This window comes from Mesoplodon densirostris, chromosome 8 (genome assembly GCF_025265405.1).
Source record: "Mesoplodon densirostris isolate mMesDen1 chromosome 8, mMesDen1 primary haplotype, whole genome shotgun sequence".
In the NCBI taxonomy this organism is placed as follows: domain Eukaryota; kingdom Metazoa; phylum Chordata; class Mammalia; order Artiodactyla; family Ziphiidae; genus Mesoplodon; species Mesoplodon densirostris.
This window is the reverse complement of record NC_082668.1, coordinates 27595797-27616977: the sequence shown is the minus strand read 5'-3', so window position 1 is coordinate 27616977 and position 21181 is coordinate 27595797. Positions and strand designations below refer to the sequence as shown.

At 34.9% G+C, this 21181-nt stretch overlaps 1 protein-coding gene across 5 annotated transcripts in view; it reads right to left on the bottom strand.

Annotated features, from left to right (window-relative positions):
* KANSL1L (KAT8 regulatory NSL complex subunit 1 like) overlaps window positions 1-21181 on the bottom strand; it is a 177097-nt gene that overhangs the window by 86604 nt on the left and 69312 nt on the right. For all 5 annotated transcript variants that reach the window (XM_060107421.1, XM_060107420.1, XM_060107422.1 and 2 more), the window contains exons 4-5: window positions 20287-20484; window positions 15298-15419 (exon numbers count right to left, since the gene is read on the bottom strand). In XM_060107421.1, coding sequence (XP_059963404.1) covers window positions 15298-15419; window positions 20287-20484 — 320 coding nt within the window. The remainder of the gene's footprint in view (window positions 1-15297; window positions 15420-20286; window positions 20485-21181) is intronic.

Genomic DNA, 21181 nt, shown 5'->3' with positions numbered 1-21181 from the left:
TTTCTCTTTATTCACTAAATCTCTAGATTTAAGCTAACATAAAACATCAAAAGCAAAGCACAATAGTGATGTTACAAAAAGATATACATTTTAGGCTGTATTGAAACCTTTTTGTTTTTAATTTGTTTGAAAAAATGGGATTCCTTACAAATAAGCATTTAATTGAAAAATATTAGCATTAGAAACTACTTTAGAAAATATTTGTATTCCAGTAAATTTAGGATAAAAAAAAAGTGAGATGTAAAGAGATTAACAGACTTGCCCAAGGTCACAAAATGTCAAAACAAAAAGTATATGTAAAAAGGGTATACTTCCAAAATCTCAAGTAACCCACAAACCACTAAATTAAAAACCACTATAATTAAGAATTAACAAAAGTTAAAACCTTCTGGGGGGGAAGAAGGAGATTAAATGTCCCAAGATGGTCTTTTGAGAAGTTATGTTTAGTGTAATGAGAATAAAATCCACAATGTGTTTACCTGGGTTTAAGAGTACTTGGTTTATTTACAGAGTCCCAAACAAATTAGGTAGACCAAAAACAAGTCAGCAACTTTTTATCTTCCCAAGAGATATGATGGAAAAATAGATGGTACCTCAGTGAGTCCTAGTACCTATGTGAGAGGTGTCTTCAGTAATAGCTGGCCTATAAGGCTCTACATATGCCCTCAAATACTTATCATAACTTAGGCCACTTTGAAGTACTTCTTTAAAAGAGTAAGAGTAGTTCTAAATCAATGACCAGTACTCTGCTAAGGATTTGAAAGAAATATATCCACAATTTTAATATATATTATATACTGTCTCCCAGTAGCTGGTATGTTTACTGCAAGACATACTTAAAACTCTTAGTTGATGACCTGTTGAGTGATATACTACATTTTAGTAGATAAAACATATGTCATTTAAGATGACAGAATTGTAGAAACTGGGTTAGAGTGTAGACTTAATGACTGTCAAATGTTGGTTAAGACTTTACAAAATTTTTAGAAGAGAATATCAATATTTAGATACCATAATGAAATGAATAACTGGATCAGTCTCTACCAGCACATTTTAAGGTAACATTGAAGTGAGATTTACTTCTCTTTGTTTCACTTTCAACGAATTAAATATCACATTTCTACTTCTACCTTAAAATTTTGGTATTTTATGGTTATAATTTTAACAACGTGGGACTAAAAATTGTATTTTCTATTTATCCTTTTTGAAGTGCACAATTTTTATCTTATTTTAACTTTTTTTATTGTAAAATATAAGATACCTATAGTTAAGTACATAAAACATTTATCTTTTGAGAAGGTATGTGTAACTTGTAAATATGAAGCAATACCTGACCAACTCCTCCACTGTCCCATAATTACCACTCAGGTCAAGAAAAGGAATATTATCAGCACCTAAGAAACCCCTGCCGCATGTGGACCTCTCCATCATACTTAAAGTAGAAACATCAAAAGTTAAATCAGTACAGATCTTTCTCAACTTACGATGGGGTTACATCCTGATAAACCCATTGTAAATTGAAAATATTTTAAGTCAAAAATACATATAATCCCGAACATCATAGCTTAGCCTAGACTACCTTAAACATGCTCAGAATACTGATATTAGCCTACAGTGAGGTAAAATCACCTAACACAAAGCCTATTTTACAATAAAATGTTGAATACCTCATGTAATTTATTGAATACTGTACTGAAAGTGAAAAATGGAATAATTGCATGGGTGCAGAAAGTAAGTATACTGGCTGTTTACCCTCATGATTCTGAGGCTGCCTGGGAGCTGCAGCTTGTCGCCACTGCCCAGCATCACAAGAGATTATCATGCCACATATCACTAGACCAGGAAAAGATCCAAATTCAAAATTTGACATACAATTTCTACTGAATGCATATCACTTTTGCACCATCATAAAGTTGAAAAACTGTAAGTCTAACCATTGTAAGTCAAGGAACTTCTGTACCTTTACCAGCCTCCTGAGAACAATTTAAATCCATTTACCTTCCTCCTGACCTATATGCTGTTGTTGCCATGGAATTTTTTTAACCCTACTAGACATATTTTCTACTGTTTGTTCACATATAACCATACAGTTATTACCATTTTATTTGTTCTTCATCCCTTCTTGCATCTTTCAAAAGGATCATCACTTTCCACTGCCTGAAACACTCCCTTTATGGTTATCATTAATTAGAGTCTACTGGTGACAAACTCTCAGTTTTGCTTTGTCTGAAAACATTTGTGCTTCAAGATCAGACTTGAAAGATGTTTTCTCTGGGTATAGAATTTCTAGATAGACAGTTATTTTCTTTCAACACAATGAAGATATCATTTCACTGTACTCTGGCTCCTATTATTACTCTTGAGAAGTCAGCTGTCAGCTGAACTCTGGCTTCAGTTAAGGTAATGTCTTCCTCCTTTCCTGCCCCGACTGTTGCTTTTAGATATTCCATTTGTTTCTGTTTTTGCTTTTTTTCCCCACATTTCCTCTCTATTTCTAGGGGTATACTTCTTTTTATTTGTCCTGTTCAGGAATCTGTGTTTGACTTCCTGAATTTGATGTCTTTCATCAGATCAGGTAACTTTTCATCCAATACCTCCTCAACTACTGCTTCTGCTCCAATCTCTATCTCACCTTCCAGGTCTCTAATTAAGTCTCATATTAGACCTGCTCAATATATTCTCCACATTTTGTTTTTTTGGGCTGCACCTGGTGGCATGTGGGACCTTAGTTCCCCGACCAGGAATTGAACCCATGCCCCCTGCAGTGGAAACATTGAGTCTTAACCACGGAACCATGAGGGAAGTCCATGTTCTCCACATTTTTAAATGACTCTTGTATTTTCCATTGTTTTGTCTCTTTTCCTACATTCTGGAACTTTTCTACTAATCTATCTTTTACATTATGAATTCTGTCTCCAATTGTGTCCACAGTGCTGCCAAACTCACTTGGTTTTTAATTTCAGCATTTTTCAGAAGTTTTGGACCTTTTTCAAATGTGCTAGTCACTTTTATAGATTCTTCCCTGCAGGTATTTTTAAGCCTCTTTTATTTCTAAAATCAGAATAAGCACTGTTTTTTTAAATAATCAGCATTTGATAATTCGGATATCTGAAAACTTTATGATCTGTTTTTGTTGTTATTTTCTCCTTATTCTTACTGTCATTGCCCTGTGTCCTCATGTTTGATTATATTTGACCGTGTGCTGATCACTGCTCTTGAAAAATTATTCACGAGGATCTCCTGGGCCTAAGAAAGAAGGTGCCTTCCTCTAGAGAGAATCTGCATTTGCCTCTGCCATCTACCTTGTAGTGTGATCCATTCTAGAACCATTTTAAACTAGGCATTCCTTGGATGACTCATAGATACAAATTTGGATTGAAAATCCATGTCAAAGTCCCCACCACTCAGCCACTATGGAGAACAGTATGGAGGTTCCTTAAAAAACTACAAATAGAACTACCATATGACCCAGCAATCCCACTACTAGGCATATACCCTGAGAAAACCATAATTCAAAAAGAGACATGTACCAAAATGTTCATTGCAGCTCTATTCACAATAGCCCGGAGCTGGAAACAACCTAAGTGTCCATCATCGGATGAATGGATAAAGAAGATGTGGCACATATATACAATGGAATATTACTCAGCCATAAAAAGAAACGAAACTGAGCCATTTGTAATGAGGTGGATAGACCTAGAGTCTGTCATACAGAGTGAAGTGAGAAAGAGAAATACAAATACCGTATGCTAACACATATATATGGAATTAAAAAAAATGTCATGAAGAACCTAGGGGTAAAATGGGAATAAAGACACAGACCTACTTGAGAATGGACTTGAGGATATGGGGAGGGGGAAGGGTAAGCTGTGACAAAGCGAAAGAGAGGCATGGACATATATACACTACCAAACGTAAGGTAGATAGATAGTGGGAAGCAGCCGCAGAGCACAGGGAGATCAGCTTGGTGCTTTGTGACCGCCTGGAGGGGTGGGATGGGGAGGGTGGGTGGGAGGGAGATGCATGAGGGAAGCGATGTGGGAACAGATTTATATGTATGACTGATTCACTTTGTTATAAAGCAGAAACTAAAAAAAAAAAAAAGTCCCCACCACTGTCACAATATCTCAAAGTAGGTTTTTTTTGTTTTTTGTTTTTTTTTTTGAGGCCCTCTCACTGTTGTGGCCTCTCCCATTGCGGAGCACAGGCTCCAGACGCGCAGGCTCAGCAGCCATGGCTCACGGGCCTAGCTGCTCTGCGGCATGTGGGATCCTCCCGGACCGGGGCACGAACCCACGTCCCCTGCATCGGCAGGAGGACTCTCAACCACTGCGCCACCAGGGAAGCCCTAGGTTTGCTTTTTTAATTTTATCTTCTGCTGTGCTCAGCACCAAGGCAACTCTCCCCATGGTGCCCTAGGAATGGGAAAAGGGAAACAGTTTTTTTTTTAAATTGATTTACAAGGTTGTGTTAGCTTCTGGTGTACAGCAAAGGATATGAAAAAGAATATGAATATATATTCTTTTCCATATTCTTTTCTATTATGATTTATTACAGGATATTGAATATAGTTCCCTGGGCTATACAGTAGGATATTGTTGTTTATCTATTTTACATATAGTAGTTTGTATCTACTAATCCCAAACTCCTAATTTAGCTCTTTCCTGCCCCTTTCCCCTTTGGTAACCATAAGTTTGTTTTCTGTGTTTGTGAGTCTGCTTCTGTTTTGTAAATAAGTTCATTTGTATCATATTTTAGATCCCACATAAAAGTGATGACATACGGTATTTGTCTTTCTGTCTGACTTACTTCACTTAGAATAATAATCTCTAGGTCCATCCATGTTGCTGTAAATAGCATTATTTCATTCTTTAATGGCTGAGTAGCATTCCACTGTGTGTGTGTGTGTGTGTGTGTGTGTGTGTGTGTGTGTGTATATATATATATATATATATATACAAACAACATCTTCTTTATCCATTCGTCTATTTTTTTTAACATTTCTATTGGAGTATAATTGCTTTACAATGGTGTGTTAGCTTCTGCTTTATAACAAAGTGAATCACTTATACGTATACATATGTCCCCATATTTCTTCCTTTTTGTGTCTCCCTCCCTCCCACCCTCCCTATCCCACCCCTCTAGGTGGTCACAAAGCACCGAGCTGATCGCCCTGTGCTATGTGGCTGCTTCCCACTAGCTATCTATTTTACGTTTGGTAGTGTATATATGTCCATGCCACTCTCTCACTTTGTCCCAGCTTACCCTTCCCCCTCCCCATATCCCAAGTCCATTCTCTAGTAGGTCTGTGTCTTTATTCCCATCTTGCCCCTAGGTTCTTCATGACTTTTTTTTAGATTCCATATATATGTGTTAGCATATGGTATTTGTTTTTCTCTTTCTGACTTACTTCACTCTGTATGACAGACTCTACATTCATCCACCTCACCACTAATAACTCAATTTCATTTCTTTTTATGGCCGAGTAATATTCCATTGTATACATGCCACATCTTCTTTATCTATTCATCTGTTGGTGGACACTTAGGTTGCTTCCATGTCCTGGCTATTGTAAACATATCCATTCATCTACTGATGGGCATTTAAGTTGCTTCCATGTTTTGGCTTGTATTTGTATTACATGTATTGTTAATAGTGCTGCTATGAATGCTGGGGTGCATGAATCTTTTCAGATTAGAGTTTTTCTCTGGATATATGCCCAGGAGTGGGATTGCTGGATTATATGGCAACTCTATTTTTAGTTTTTTAAGGAAACTCCGTACTGTTTTCCATAGTGGCTGCACCAATTTATATTCCCACCAACAGTGTAGGAGGGTTCAGGAAAGGGAATCAGTTTTCTTTCTTATTTACATCTACTGTGAAGGTGTAGCTCCTGGAGGAAGGTGATCTCAGCTAAATAAAGGCAGGATTTCATTGTATCGCCCTACTATAGGCAAGGCCATGGGCTTTGATTTATCATCCTCTAACCCCAAAAGCTATTAAAACTTCACTTGATTTTCTTGGATTTGGCTTTGATTTTTCTCTTTCCCCAGAAAGCTATCAAAACCTCAACTTAATTTTGACGGAATTTGGCCTCAGACAAAGTAGATTGCTGTGCCTTGTTTACTTTTCTGGGTTCTTGCTTTTTTTTAGCTTTTGGCTTAGAAATATCATTAACGACATTCAATAATTTCTCATTTTCTAAGTAAACAATTAAAAAAACTCTTATTCGATCCCCCAATTCCCCTTCTGGGTACATATCCAAAAAATAAAAAGTTGGAACTCAAACAAATATTTGTATACCCATGTTCATAGAAGCATTATTCACACTAGCCAAAAGGTGGAGGAAGCAACCCAAATGTTCATACAAGGATCAATGGATAAACAAAATCGGTCCCAATAAAATAGAAACTCAGAGCCTGGGTGCTGTGGGGGAATCTGTTCTTAGGGATTGGATACCTCTGCCTAGCTGAGTCTAGTGTTAACTTTCCCCCTCCCTCCCTAACAAGTTCTGAGTAGTGCCTGAGACCTGCTTCACAGGGCTTAGGCATGGGACTGGGGATGCAGAAGTGGTCTGCCCGTTTCTGTTTTCACTGAACAGCTTGTTAGAAGGGAGAAGGAAGTGGGAGAGATCTAGATTGGGTGAAGGGGATTGGGGGGGTCAGGGAGGCAAGTGTGTTGTGTTACTATGTCAATCAACTGATTTAAAGTTTAAAAAAAAGGTCTACACATAAAACAGAATTTTATTCCTTTAAAAAGGGAATGTTGACACAAGCTACAATATGGATGAACCTTGACAACTTTATGCTAAGTGAAATAAGGCAGTCACAAAAGGATAAATACTGTATGATTTCACTTATATGAGGTACCTAGAGTAGTCGAATTCATAGAGATATAAAGTAGAATGGTGGTTGCTAAGAACTGTGAAGAAGGAAGAATGTGGAGGTATTATGTAATGGATATAGAGTTTCAATTCAGGAAGATGAAAAAAGTTCTGGAGATGGATGATGGCAACTATTGACAAAAATGTGAATTACTTAATGCCACTAAACTTAAAAATGGTTAAAATGGTAAATTTTATGGTATGTACATTTTACCAGAATTTTAAAAATTCTCACTCAAATGATGAATTTTCTTACCTTCACATTTACTTAAATACATAAAATGAATACTATTTATATGCTTAATAGGATATCTTCAGAAAGTGCTTTGTGGTTAAGTGTCAAGCTTGAATAACATTAATTAGACTAAGCCCTTACTCCTGAAAAGCTTTAAGTTTGAAAGATGTTTCGTTCATATAAAACTATATGTAAAGAAAAAATAAATAATATTGGAAAAACAGAAAGATACAAGAAATAAAACTAGGCCTCATTTGCCATTTTACTTCCAGAGTCAAAAGGTTCATAAATAAATAAATTTCACACTGCTTCAATACAGATATCCCTAAATCAAAACTTTTTCATATATTACTATAATGTGAAATTATATATCCTATTAATTTTCAAAATCTATGGTAACATTCTTAAATATGAGTAATATAAAATAATCTGTTAAATTTATAGAATTTCACTACTATGCATTTATTTTATTAAAAATTCAATTAAATAATACTTTAATAGTTTTACAAATATCACATACTTTTCACAATATAGTTAAGATACTAAAAAAACAAACAAAAAAAAAACCCTTTAGAAATCACATACCATCCTTCTTCAGGGGTAGGCTTCTCTGCTACTGAATAAGGAAGGCAATAGAGGAAAACACAGGGAAGGGGCTGTGTTTTACTTGTCAATGTCTATCCGAACCTCTACCAAACTCCTTCAGTCCCCTTTCCTACTTTTAATTTAGCTATAGTCACTTTATAAACAACTGCCTCTACATCTATTTTAATATCTTTCACTCCACTTTCAAGGAACAAATAGATTTCTCCTGTCATAAGGTCACTCCATAATTTTGTGGTATGTATCTCTACATTTCCCATCTCTAGCTCTTTCCCTTCTCTTTATTTTAATAAAGATGCTTACATTTCTTTCATCTTAAAAACAAAAAATACCTTCCTTGACGTTGTACATACATTTTATTACAGCCTTTACAGTCAGCAGCCTTAAAAATATAATCTTGACTCCTCTCTATTTCATCTCCCATTCCCCTAACCCACTCTCATTTCTCTCTCTGTCATGCAACTACACATTCTTGCTAAGGTCTCAATTTATAATTGACAAAACCAAGAGATATTTTTTAGTACCTCTCTTTGACATAGGACACAATGACCACATATCTTCAAAATTTTCTACTTTTTCTTCAGTGTTATTACTCTCTTATCTGTAATATATTCCAGTTTCTAGGTTCCTGGTTAAATATATTTGTATATTATGGTATATATTATCATAAATAGAATTTTTTACAAAAATTTTAATGAGACCTGGAATATCCCCCAAATCTTTTGTTACACATAACAGTTTGCTTATTATCTGGTACTAAGACTTATTAAACTTAAAGATCAATGATACATTTAAAAAACTCTAACATTCTACATTATCTCACCTCTCCAAGTTGATGAAAGGTAGCTGTATTACATTTTCTAGCAAATATTAGAAAATAAATACAATCTTTCCTTCAAGGGAAATATTATATTTTGATAGCAAATGTGAAAATAAGTGCTTTTTGAAAAAAATTCATGTTATGTACAAAGGATTTGGAAAAAATGTTGACAGTTGTCAAAAATAAATACATTAGTGAAATGAATAAAATTAATTAAAACACATATGTCAGCACACTTCAGAAAACTGGAGGATGAATTTTTATCTGCTCTTAAATCTATCAAAGAATTTTAGTAGGTTTTGAACCTGTTATAAACTTCCAAATTAGTTTGTACGAACGACTACTTAACACCAGGAAAGAAGGCAGTTACTAGCTGATTTCAACAAGAACCTTTGACTATTAGTAGATAGGACTGAAAAAGTATCATGATTTAGTAAATACAGCCAATGGTACATTTCTTTCATTTGGAATTTAAAAAATTTTTTTTTAATTTAATTTATTCTTATACAGCAGGTTCTTATTACTCATCAATTTTAAACACATCAGTGTATATATGTCAATTCTAATTGCCCAATTCATCACACCACCAACACCCCTCCCCCCATGGCTTTCCCCTCTTGGTGTCCACACATTTGTTTTCTACATCTGTGTCTCAACTTCTGCCCTGAAAACCAGTTCATCTATACCATTTCTCTAGGTGCCACATACATGTGTTAATATATGATATTTGTTTATCTCTTTCTGACTTACTTCACTCTGTATAACAGACTCTAGATCCATCCACGTCTCAACAAATGACCCAATTTCATTCCCTTTTATGGCTGAGTAATATTCCATTGTATATATGTACCACATCTTCTTTACCCATTCGTCTGTCTTTATCCATTCATCTGATGGGCATTTAGGTTGTTTCCATGATCTGGCTATTGTAAATAGTGCTGCAGTGAACAATGGGGTGCATGTGTCTTTTTGAATTATAGTTTTCTCTGGGTATATGCCCAGTAGTGGGATTGCTGGATCATATGGTAATTCTATTTTTGGTTTTTGAAAGTACCTCCATACTGTTCTCCATAGTGGCTGTATCAATTTACATTCCCACCAACAGTGCAAGAGGGTTCCCTTTTTTCCACATCCTCTCCAGCATTTGTTGTTTGTAGATTTTCTGATGATACCCATTCTAACTGGTGTGACGTGATACCTCATTGAAGTTTTGATTTGCATTGCTCTAATAATTAGTGATGTTGAGCAGCTTTTCATGTACTTCTTGCCCATCTGTATGTCTTCCTTGGAGAAATGTCTATTTAGGTATTCTGCCCATTTTTGCATTTGGTTGTTTCTTTAATATTGAGCTGCATGAGCTGTTTATATATTTTGGAGATTAATCCTTTGTCTGTTGATTTGTTTGCAACTATTTCCTCCCATCCTGAGGGTTGTCTTTTGGTCTTGTGTATGGTTTCCTTTGCTGTGCAAAAGCTTTGAAGTTTCATTAGGTCCCATTTGTTTATTTTTGTTTTTATTTCCATTACTCTAGGAGGTGGATCAAAGAAGATCTTAATGTGATTTATGTCAAAAAGTGTTCTTCCTACATTTTCCTCTAAGAGTTTTATAGTGTTCAGTCTTACATTTAGGTCTTGAATCCATTTTGTTTATTATTGTGTATGGTGTTAGGGAGTGTTCCAATTTCATTCTTTTACATGTAGCTGTCTAGTTTTCCCAGCACCACTTATTGAAGAGACCGTCTTTTGCCCATTATATATCCTTGCCTCCTTTGTCATAGGTTAGTTGACCATAGGTGCATGGGTTTATCTCTGGGCTTTCTATCTTGTTCCATTTATCTGTGTTTCTGCTTCTGTGACAGTACCATACTGTCTTGATTACTGTAGCTTTGTAGTATACTCTAAAGTCAGGGAGTCTGATTCCTCCAGCTGCATTTATTTCCCTCAAGATTGCTTTGACTACTCGGGGTCTTTTGTGTCTCCATACAAATTTTAAGATTTTTTGTTCTAGTTACGTAAAAAATGTCATTGGTAATTTGACAGGGATTGCATTGAATCTGTAGATTGCCTTGGGTAGTACAGTCATTTTCACAATATTGATTCTTCCAATCCAACAACATGGTATATCTCTCCATCTGTTGGTATCATCTTTAATTTCTTTCATCGGTGTCTTATAGTTTTCTGCATACAGGTCTTTTGTCTCCCTAGGTAGGTTTATTCCGAAGTATTTTATTCTTTTTGTTGCAGTAGTAAACGGGAGTGTTTCCTTAATTTATCTTTAAGATTTTTCTTCATTAGTGTGAAGGAATGCAAGAGATTTCTGTGCATTAATTTTGTATCCTGCAACTTTACCAAATTCATTGATTAGCTCTAGTAGTTTTCTGGTGGCACTTTTAGGATTCTCTATGTATAGTATCATGTCATCTGCAAACAGTGACAGTTTTACTTCTTCTTTTCCAATTTGTATTCCTTTTATTTCTTTTTCTTCTCTGATTGCTGTGGCTAGGACTTCCAAAACTATGCTGAATAATAGTGGTGAGAGTGGACATCCTTGTCTTGTTCGTGATCTTAGAGGAAATGCTTTCAGTTTTTCACCATTGAGAATGATGTTTGCTGTGGGTTTGTCATATATGGCCTTTATTCTGTTGAGGTAGGTTCCTTCTATGCCCACTTTCTAGAGAGTTTTTATCATAAGTGGGTGTTGAATTTTGTCAAAGCTTTTCCTGCATCTATTGAGATGATCATATGCTTTTTATTCTTCAATTTGTTAATATGATGTATCACATTGATTGATTTGCATATATTGAAGAATCCTTGCATCCCTGGGATAAAACCCACTTGATCATGGTGTATGATACTTTTAATATGTTGTTGGATTCTGTTTGCTAGTATTTTGTTGAGGATTTTTGCATCTACATTCATCAGTGATATTGGTGTGTAATTTTCTTTCTTTGTTGTATCTTTGTCTGGTTTTGATATCAAGGTGATGGTGGCCTCATAGAATGAGTTTGGGAGTTTCACTTCCTCTACAATTTTTTGGAAGAGTTTGAGAAGGATGGGTCTTAGCTCTTCTCTAAATGTTTGACAAAATTCACCTGTGAAGCCATCTGGTCCTGGACTTCTGTTTGTTGGAAGATTTTTAATCACATTTTTAATTTCATTACTTGTGATTGGTCTGTTCATATTTTCTATTTCTTCCTGATTCAGTATTGGAAGGTTATACCTTTCTAAGAATAATTTGTCCATTTCTTCCAGGTTGTCCGTTTTATTGGCACAGAGTTGTTTGTAGTAGTCTCTTAGGATGCTTTGCATTTCTGTGGTGTCCGTTGTAACTTCTCGTTTTTCATTTCTAATTTTATTGATTTGAGTCCTCTCCCTCTTTTTCTTGATGAGTCTGGCTAATGGTTTATCAATTTTGTTTATCTTCTCAAAGAATCAGCTTTTAGTTTTGTTGATCTTTGCTACTGTTTTCTTTGTTTCTATTTCATTTGTTTCTGCTCTGATCTTTGTGACTTCTTTCCTTCTGCTAACTTTGGGTTTTGTTAGTCCTTCTTTCTCTAGTTCCTTTAGGTGTAAGGTTAGATTGTTTGAGATTTTTCTTGTTTCTTGAGGTAGGCTTGTATAGCTACAAACTTCCCTCTTAGAACTGCTTTTGCTGCATCCCATAGGTTTTGGATCATCGTGTTTTCATTGTCATTTGTCTCCAGGTATTTTTTGATTTCCTCTTTGATTTCTTCAGTGATCTTTTGCTTATTTAGTAACGTATTGTTTAGCCTCCATGTGTTTGTGTTTTTTATGTTTTTTTTTTCCCTGTAATTGATTTCTAATCTCATAGCATTTTGGTCAGAAAAGATGCTTGATATGATTTCAATTTTCTTAAATTTACTGAGGCTTGATTTGTGACCCAAGATGTGATCTATCCTGGAGAATGTTCCATGTGCACTTGAGAAGAAAGTGTAATCCTGCTGGTTTTGGATGGAATGTCCTATAAATATCAATTAAATCTATCTGGTTTCATTGTTTTTCTGGGGTTTTATCTTGTTCCTTCATCTGGTACATAGCCCTCTGCCTTTTCATCTTGTCTGCCTTTCTGTGAATGTGGTTTTTGTTTCAGAGGTTGCAGGATTGTAGTTCTTCTTGCTTCTGCTGTCTTCCCTCTGATGGATGAGGCTATCTAAGAGGTTTGTATAGGTTTCCTGATGGGAGGGACTGGTGGTGGGTAGAGCTGACTGTTGCTCTGGTGGGCAGAGCTCAGTAAAACTTTAATCTGCTTGAGTGCTGATGGGTGGGGCTGGGTTCCCTCCCTCTTGGTTGTTTGGCATGAGGCAACCCAACACTGGAGCCTACCTGGGCTCTTTGCTGGGGCTAATGGCAGACTCTGGGAGGACTCACGCCAAGGAGTACATCCTAGATCTTCTGCTGCCAGTGTCCTTGTCCCCACGGTGAGCCACAGCCACCACCCACTTCTGCAGGAGACCCTCCAACACTAGCAGGTAGGTCTGGTTCAGTCTCCCCTGGGGTCACTGCTCCTTCCTCTGGGTCCCGATGTGCACTCTACTTTGTATGTGCCCTCCAAGAGTGGGGTCTCTGTTTCCCCAAGTCCTGTCAAAGTCCTTCAATCAAATCCCACTAGGCTTCAAAGTCTGATTCTCTAGGAATTCCTCCTCCTGTTGCCAGACCCGCAGGTTGGGAAGCCTGACGTGGGGCTCAGAACCTTCACTCCAGTGGGTGGACTTCTGTGGTATAAGTGTTCTCCAGTCTGTGAGTCACCCACCCACCAGTTATGGGATTTGATTTTACTGTGATTGTACCCCTCCTACCATCTCATTGTGGCTTCTCCTTTGTCCTTGGATGTGGGGTATCTTTTTTGGTGAGTTCCAGTGTCTTCCTGTCAATGATTGTCCAGCAGCTAGTTGTGATTCTGGTGTTCTCACAAGAGGGAGTGAGAGCACGTCCTTCTACCCTGCCATCTTGGTTCTGGTCTCTCATTTGGATTTATATATCTTTATGAGGTATGTTTTTCAACTATGACAGTTATTTAAACCAATATTCAAACAACTGCATACAATTCTATTATTATTATATGTTAGTTTAAACAATGACATGTTTCATCTACTAGACTGTAAGTTATTTTAAAGTGGAGATTTTGTGTTCATCATTGTATTCCTAGGACTTTAATATATGGCATACAGCAAACAGTTATGCCATAAATACTTTGTGAATAAATGACCAAAAAATATAGGTAAGTACATTAAAATGAAAATTAGTACACACACACACACACACACACACACACACACACACGTACACGTATATGTATAATAGTGTAATGCCTAGTTAGGTAAACAAGATATTACCTAAATTTGACTTAGCCCCAAATCACAATCTGATGGTGTTTAATGGCTCAACTTGTAATTATGACTTTCTTAATGAGGAAATGTTCTCATAAATGAAGATATTATAGTTATCCTGTATAACATATGAGAATCTTTCATTTCAAAGTGAATCATCAGTGTTATAAGGAACGAATATAAAGTTAACAAAAATAAAGCAAAACCAGTAGAATAACTGTTTCCATAATAGAACAATGTAAACATGACCCAGCACAAACAAAAGTGTAAAAGTATTAAAAATTAGACTTTTGAAATAATAAATTAGAAATAAAAAGAAAATAACAGCATTTTTATTTTAAGACTTAGTTTATATCCACTCGTCTCATTAAGAAGCTGATAGCTACTTTGCATAATTTTCACCATGGTATGAATCTTCCTTTCTTGTTTTATTTTTAAATTTAATAATAAATCATATAATTATTAATATAAATATTTCTGATTCTAAATTACACTTAGTCCTTTTATGGTACTTAAAGCAAAGAAGCCCTCACTGCAATTTTATTTGAAAAAAAATTAGATGCACACACAAAATAATATTCTAGTAGCTTTTTAATTCTAACTGCATCTTTAAAAGGAAAGATTCAAAGAGAAATGTAAGTGAAATAAAGAAAACAAATGCTGTTTGCAAAAGAGGATTCATAACATCTGTTTTTGCTAACATGACATAATAAATTGCTAAGATTATAGGAATTATTATATTAATTACATTTCATAAAAAATTTACCTTATAAAAGCTGAGATACAAAATGACTCATTTAGGGGAACTTCCCTAGCGGTCCAGTGGGTGAGAGTCCCTGCTCCCACTGTAGGGGGCACGGGTTCGATTCCTGGTCAGGGAACTAAGATTCCACATGCTGTGCAGCATGGCCAAAATTAAAAAAAAAAAAAACACAAAAATAAAACCACCAAAATGACTCATTCACAACATGAGTAAAACTTAAGCTGAATTTTATGGATGATATCTACCAATCAATCTTCCGTGCCCAAACTCTATGTAGGATCTTTCACTCTTAATATGTATTTCAAGGGCAGTATGGAGCTGAAGACTATAAAATGTATAAAATGGAAGGTATATTAAATATGGCAGTACTTCTGTAGCAAATGGTATCACCGTTTTTCATTTTTAGAAACATTATAAAAATTTAGAAACTTCCTGGAAAGCTTTTTCCCTCATTCTCAGGTTTATAGTTCCCTTAGTTATAAAACTTTGATGTTATCTAAAAATGTATCCATGATTTATTGATTGTACTCTAATAATGCTTAAGTAAGAAGAAAAAATAAGCTATAATACTTAAAAGATCTAAACAAAATAAAAACAAAATAAGCAAAGCCAAATTTAAAAGCAAAACTATCCCACTGACACCTACCTCCTGGAAGTGCCATTAGCCAGACATTTACGGCTACAGGATTTAGAGGAGAGGGGTGATGATGTTGGGGACAAGTTGAGAGGGGCAATCAAACTGCTGATGATCTCAGTCAACTGTGCGCTCTGCAAGAAAACAGTAAATCTTTTACTACTGCTAAGCAAGGAATATAGTTAAATCTCAGACCTTTAGTGCCTATTAAAGTTTAACTTCTCATGAAACAAGTAAATGTTTATGTTTTAGTAAACATTTCACTCTACAAAGACAATTTACACCATTACTGATTTTTCCATTATTATAAATAAACCTACATTTTAAAGTACTCTTTTTTTTCCATATCGTTTTTTGCTTCAGTTCTTTTGTCTACTCATCCTATCCTCTATAACATTTAAGCTCAGCTGATAGAATCTACATAAATATTTTCCTTGAGGCAGTCAAATTAATAATAAAAAACTCATAGCTATAATTTATTAAGTGCTCACTATGTGCCAGGTACTATACTAAGCACTAAACATAGAATATTTCTAATCTTTACAACTAACCTGCAAAGTAGATAATATTAGAACTACTGATACTACTATTATTAAAATCAATTACAGATGAGGAAGCTGAAGCAAAGACAGATTAAGCAGCTCGATCATGGATTATAAAATTGGTAAGAAATGGAGCTAGGATTCAAACTTAGGCTTGAATCCTATACCATACTGCTTCTCAATATTTTTCCTAATTCAAATATACTAGTTTTTTCAGGTACCCCAATTTTCATTGACCCTTATCCCAAACTTATATGTATATTTGTAATATTTGTAATATACAATAAATATTATATTATTCTCAAAATAGTCACATACAACAATTATAATAAGCATAATCCACATCAATGGAAAACAGTACACTTTTACAAAAGAATAACAACATTTTTCATTACACATGTAATCCATCGTAGTTCATTGTAAAAAAAAAAAAGGGAAAGTATGAAGAGGTTTCAAAAATGAAGAGAAAATAACCTGTAATCATATTTCACAGAGAAAACCATTGCTAATATCTTGGTATATATCCATACCCCAAGGAAAAAATTTTTATTTTGAATATATGTGAGCATGAGTGTATGTACAACATGCACACACACATCCTTTTAAGTAAATTATGCTGCATCAATTTTCTAAAATCTGGTTTTCTTACTTAATATAGTGTAACTATATTTTAAAAATATATAGACATATTTCACTGTTTTATTAACTGAAAGATATTCTATTCTAAAATACAAGGGCGTATGAAATAATTATTTTGCAACTCTTTATTTGTATGAAACAAATAACATGCTATTAGAAATGAGACTAAAGAATATGGTAGAGCTAAATATAATATTTGAACTCTTCAAAAAGTCTTCCATGAAAAAGACCCTGAAATGTTTTCACCACTTATTTTCTTAAAAAGTAATACATATCTAATGACTTTACTTTTTAAATTATTATACTTTTTAGATTAAAGTTAGTTTTCAAAATCACTAATACATTCTTTATCTATCTATCAAGTATTCATTAATTTGGTCATACAAAGAAATTTATAGAGTACACTCTTCTCATTGTTCCACCTCCAAAAATATCTAAAAATCTTCTTAGCCATTGGAGGTCGCTAATCAGTATGTGTGAATAATTGATCCAGAGTGACAGCGTCACAACCAACCTCCAGCTTTACCCTAACAATCACCCCACTCCTGCCCAATAAAACCTCATATACTTGAGTCCATATTTGGGATAGAAAATTCACGGTAGAAATGAATATGAAAGTAAAATTAGGAGAGGCATAATTTGAACTCTGAAAAAAAAATCAATTTTAAAAGTCAAAACACTTACTAGCTATTTATAATGAGGTTTCTAATGTAAACAGACCAGTGTGAAATTTATTTTAAATTATCTGAAGTTCTAAAATAATGTCACCTTTCAAGTTATGAACAAAATGTATTATCTAATAATGGAAGTATGCATTAATACTATGAATCAATGTTATTTTTTAAAACACATTTCAGTCTACAACCCAATAGTGCTTTTATATCTTAACTGCCAACTCTTTAGTTGTTTTTGAGGAACATAAATAAGTTTGGTAAGCAAAACATTCCTCTAACAGTAAATTTAATCAAGTCAAAGGATTACCTGATCTATACACAAGTTCCACCATGGCAAGGAAACAGTTATATACCAATAGATTATATTTTTAAAAATATGTGTAATACCAGGCTTGCCACCCCTTCTTCCATTTACTCACCCCTAGACTGTCTTCTTCAATGAGTATTTGAAAACAACTTAATTTTTAATTGGCCTATAAAAACATTATTAGCATATGTTTCAAGAGCATATTACCTATTCACAGGTAATTTATAAATGACCTCTACAAGTGATTGGTGCTGCCCCTTTCTGCATCCTTTTCCTCTCCATGTCTAGAGCCATTAGTATTCTCACAACTCCTGGTTCCTTTCCCTCCCAAAGCCTCTGACACTCCTGTCAGCAATGGGACTTAAAATGAACATGATACCCAAGGCCACCTTCATAGGTGAGCAACCTGTGCAGTAACATGGGGCTGCACTCAGAAGGATCCCATGTTTGGTTAATGCTCTGCTGTCACTGGCTTAAAATTTAAAACTTTTTAACAAAGGGCTGTGTGATTTCATTTTGCCCTGGGTCCAGCAAACTAGCCAGTTCTGATGTGAACTCAGATCTAACCAAACAAACTGGTGCTACCAAGGAGAAAGAAAAAATACAAGAGGGACTCCCCTGGCGGTCCAGTGGTAAAGAATCTGCCTTACAATGCAGGGGAAGCGGGTTCGATCTCTGGTGGGGGAACTAAGATCCCACATGTTGGGGGGTAACTAAGCCCACGTGCCACAACTACTGAGCTCGCATACCTCAACGAGAGAGACCACCTGCCACAAGCTACAGAGCCCATGCACTCTGGAGCCCACGGGCCACAACTACAGAGCCCATGCACCCTGGAGCCCATGCCCTGCAACTACAGAAAAAAAAAAAAAAAACCTGCATGCCACAACTAGAAAGAAGCCCGAGCACCGCAAGGAAGAGACTCCGCGCCACATCGAAAGATCCTGTGTGCCTCAATGAAGACCCCGCAAGCCGCAACTAGGACCCGACACAGCCAAAAAAAAAAATAAATAAATAAATAAATAAATATTAAACAAAAAGAAAGAAAAAATACAAGAAAACTCTTTCCTAAGGATAAGTAGTGACCTACAGGTAAAAAGAGTCAAAGGTCTGACTGATCAAGTGCTCACGTTATTCGTGTGAAATAACTAGGATCAAACTGAAAAGGTACTGATCCTAAGGGATGAGGGGAGGGGAAAAAAAAGAGGGAAGAGGAATATAATCAGTATTGATTTAAAACAGCACTTATATGGTAAAGTGCATTCCAGTTTAACACCAGATAATTACAAAATAACTTTCTGAATTTTAAAATATTCATAATAGTATTTTGACAATGCATTGGAAATTGGAAAATTAAGAAAAACTCTAGGTAATTGCAAACTTAACAAATATGGGGTGGGAGAAGTTACTCCACATTCTGACTTACCAGGATTAAGACAGTAGTAATCTGGTACTAAATTATTTCACAATGTATGTCAGAAAAAAAAAACAACAGAAAAATTAAATGTGGGCAGGGATGAGAATACATATTATGCACTGGAATAATGTAATCATGCAGCTGTGGTCCCAACTGAGTATATTCTGGCAGATTCAATCTGGTTGCAAGTTAACAAACTCTTAGAAAGCCAGGTTTGTTTAAGAGCCACCAAAGTCTACATTAAAATAAATGGCTAATATTTTTTTCTATTTTCTTAGTTTTTTGATTAATCTGCTTACCAAATAAAATATTTGATTTATATTACATTTGGTATTTTAAATGTATCTCAGTTTTTGCACATTTACTATTTTGTAGATATTAGTATCAACAATCAACTTTCAAAAAAGTCTTACTGCTATTTTTTATTAAGTTCACATTGGGCTAATAAATTTACTGTGATTTGCAGTGATGTGTTTTCCTATTCAAGTACAAGTTATGACTCAATTATTCTTATTTTATGTAATGCAGTTGATATTTTTTTAATAAAATACCTTCATATTTCTTGTCTATTTCTATACATTTGATATTTTGGCTATTATATATGTAACCTCCTCTTCATTTAAATTTTATAAATAATATGAAATAAAATTTAAATATTAATCTTGCAAAAAATGTTTTGATTTCAAAGGATAAATATAGGACAGAATAATTAAACTTCTGGAGTCATCTATAAGAGGATTTAAATACCAGGAAAAGCTTTGGAGTCAAAGTAATTTATTAGGAGTTTATTAGACTCTATTTCCATGATCATTTTTTAATGAAAGAATCCATATTCTAATGTTATCTTTCACTAAAACTTTCTATCAATAACTTAATCAAACACCCCATTCAGATCTATTAAGTGGTACCACCGTTCTTTCCCCATGAGAAAAGTCCAATGATGAGCTATTTTGTTAGAAAACAAGATTTTCCAACCCTAGTATAAATGAGTTATCACCCTATAGCTATGTACCAACACTTTACATATTATATTTATTTATTTATTTTTTAAAATTATTTGGTTTTGTAGGGTCTTAGCTGTGGCTGGTGGGCTCCTTAGTTGTGGCATGTGGGCTCCCCAGTTGTGGCATGCATGTGGGATATAGTTCCCTGACCAGGGATCAAACCCAGGCCCCCCACATTGGGAGTGTGGAGTCTCAACCACTGCATCACTGGGGAAGTTCCACATATTATATTTAAATAACCTTAATTATATCAATATAAGAGACTATATATACTAAATATTTTAATTGTATTTAATGTCAAACGGCCAACTTTAATAACCAATATCTTAAGCAGAGACACACGTTTATTTGAAAAGTTTATAAAATCAATTGAAAGTCATTTTGATGCCACTCACACTTTACTCTTACTTCACATTACCTGTTTTTCTATATTGCGAAGAAGTAGTGTAGGGCTACTTGGTGACATTTCAAAATCTTGCTCTGGTAAAGGATCTTGACTCTCCTGAGGAATCTGGGGATTCCCTGTAGTGTTTAATGAAGCAGCTTGGTCTGCAAATTGGATTTGCTTTTTCAAAATGTCTTTTGGAAGTCGACATTCTTCTAGGATCACTATCCCCTAGACAAATAACAATTAAAGAGTTGCAATAAAAACAAATTGACTGCTAGATCAACTTTAACATTACAATGCTCTCGAACCATGCTTTTTATTATTCCTTGGAAATCAGAAAATAGACATTTGGAAGTACAGTTTAACTCTGTAAAGAAGTCACTGATTTAAAACGTGTGGCTAAAATAACATATTTGATGGGTTAGGCTTGCAAAATATTGTCATAAATTACATACAAGAAGCTATTTTTCTTATTGGTTTTAGTTATTAGCATTAAAAGCATGATACATTTAGAATAAAGTAAAAGGCTTATATGCAGAATATGAACATTTCTGACTAAAATTTAGAACATTTTCAGATATAACCTTCTGATATTTTGGTCACTAGCATTTCCACTTGAGTTCTGTATTTAAGCACTCCTAATTTCATAAACCAAAATATCAAAGTTACAAACATCCAAACAATAATCTAACTTTATATTAACTTCTTTCAGAGCACTCTAAAGAACCCCAACCCTGTTGCTGCCAGCCAGGGTTGGCAGGACTGCACCACTGAGAAAAAGTACTCTCTAGGCCAAAGTTCTTATTGCTTACAGAGTAGACGAGTTATTAATAAAGACACAGGTTTTCAACTTTGATGGAGTATTTTCTGAAATGTAAGTAACTGGAGAAATGAATAGGGATCTAGCTGCCTCTGTACTCCCTGC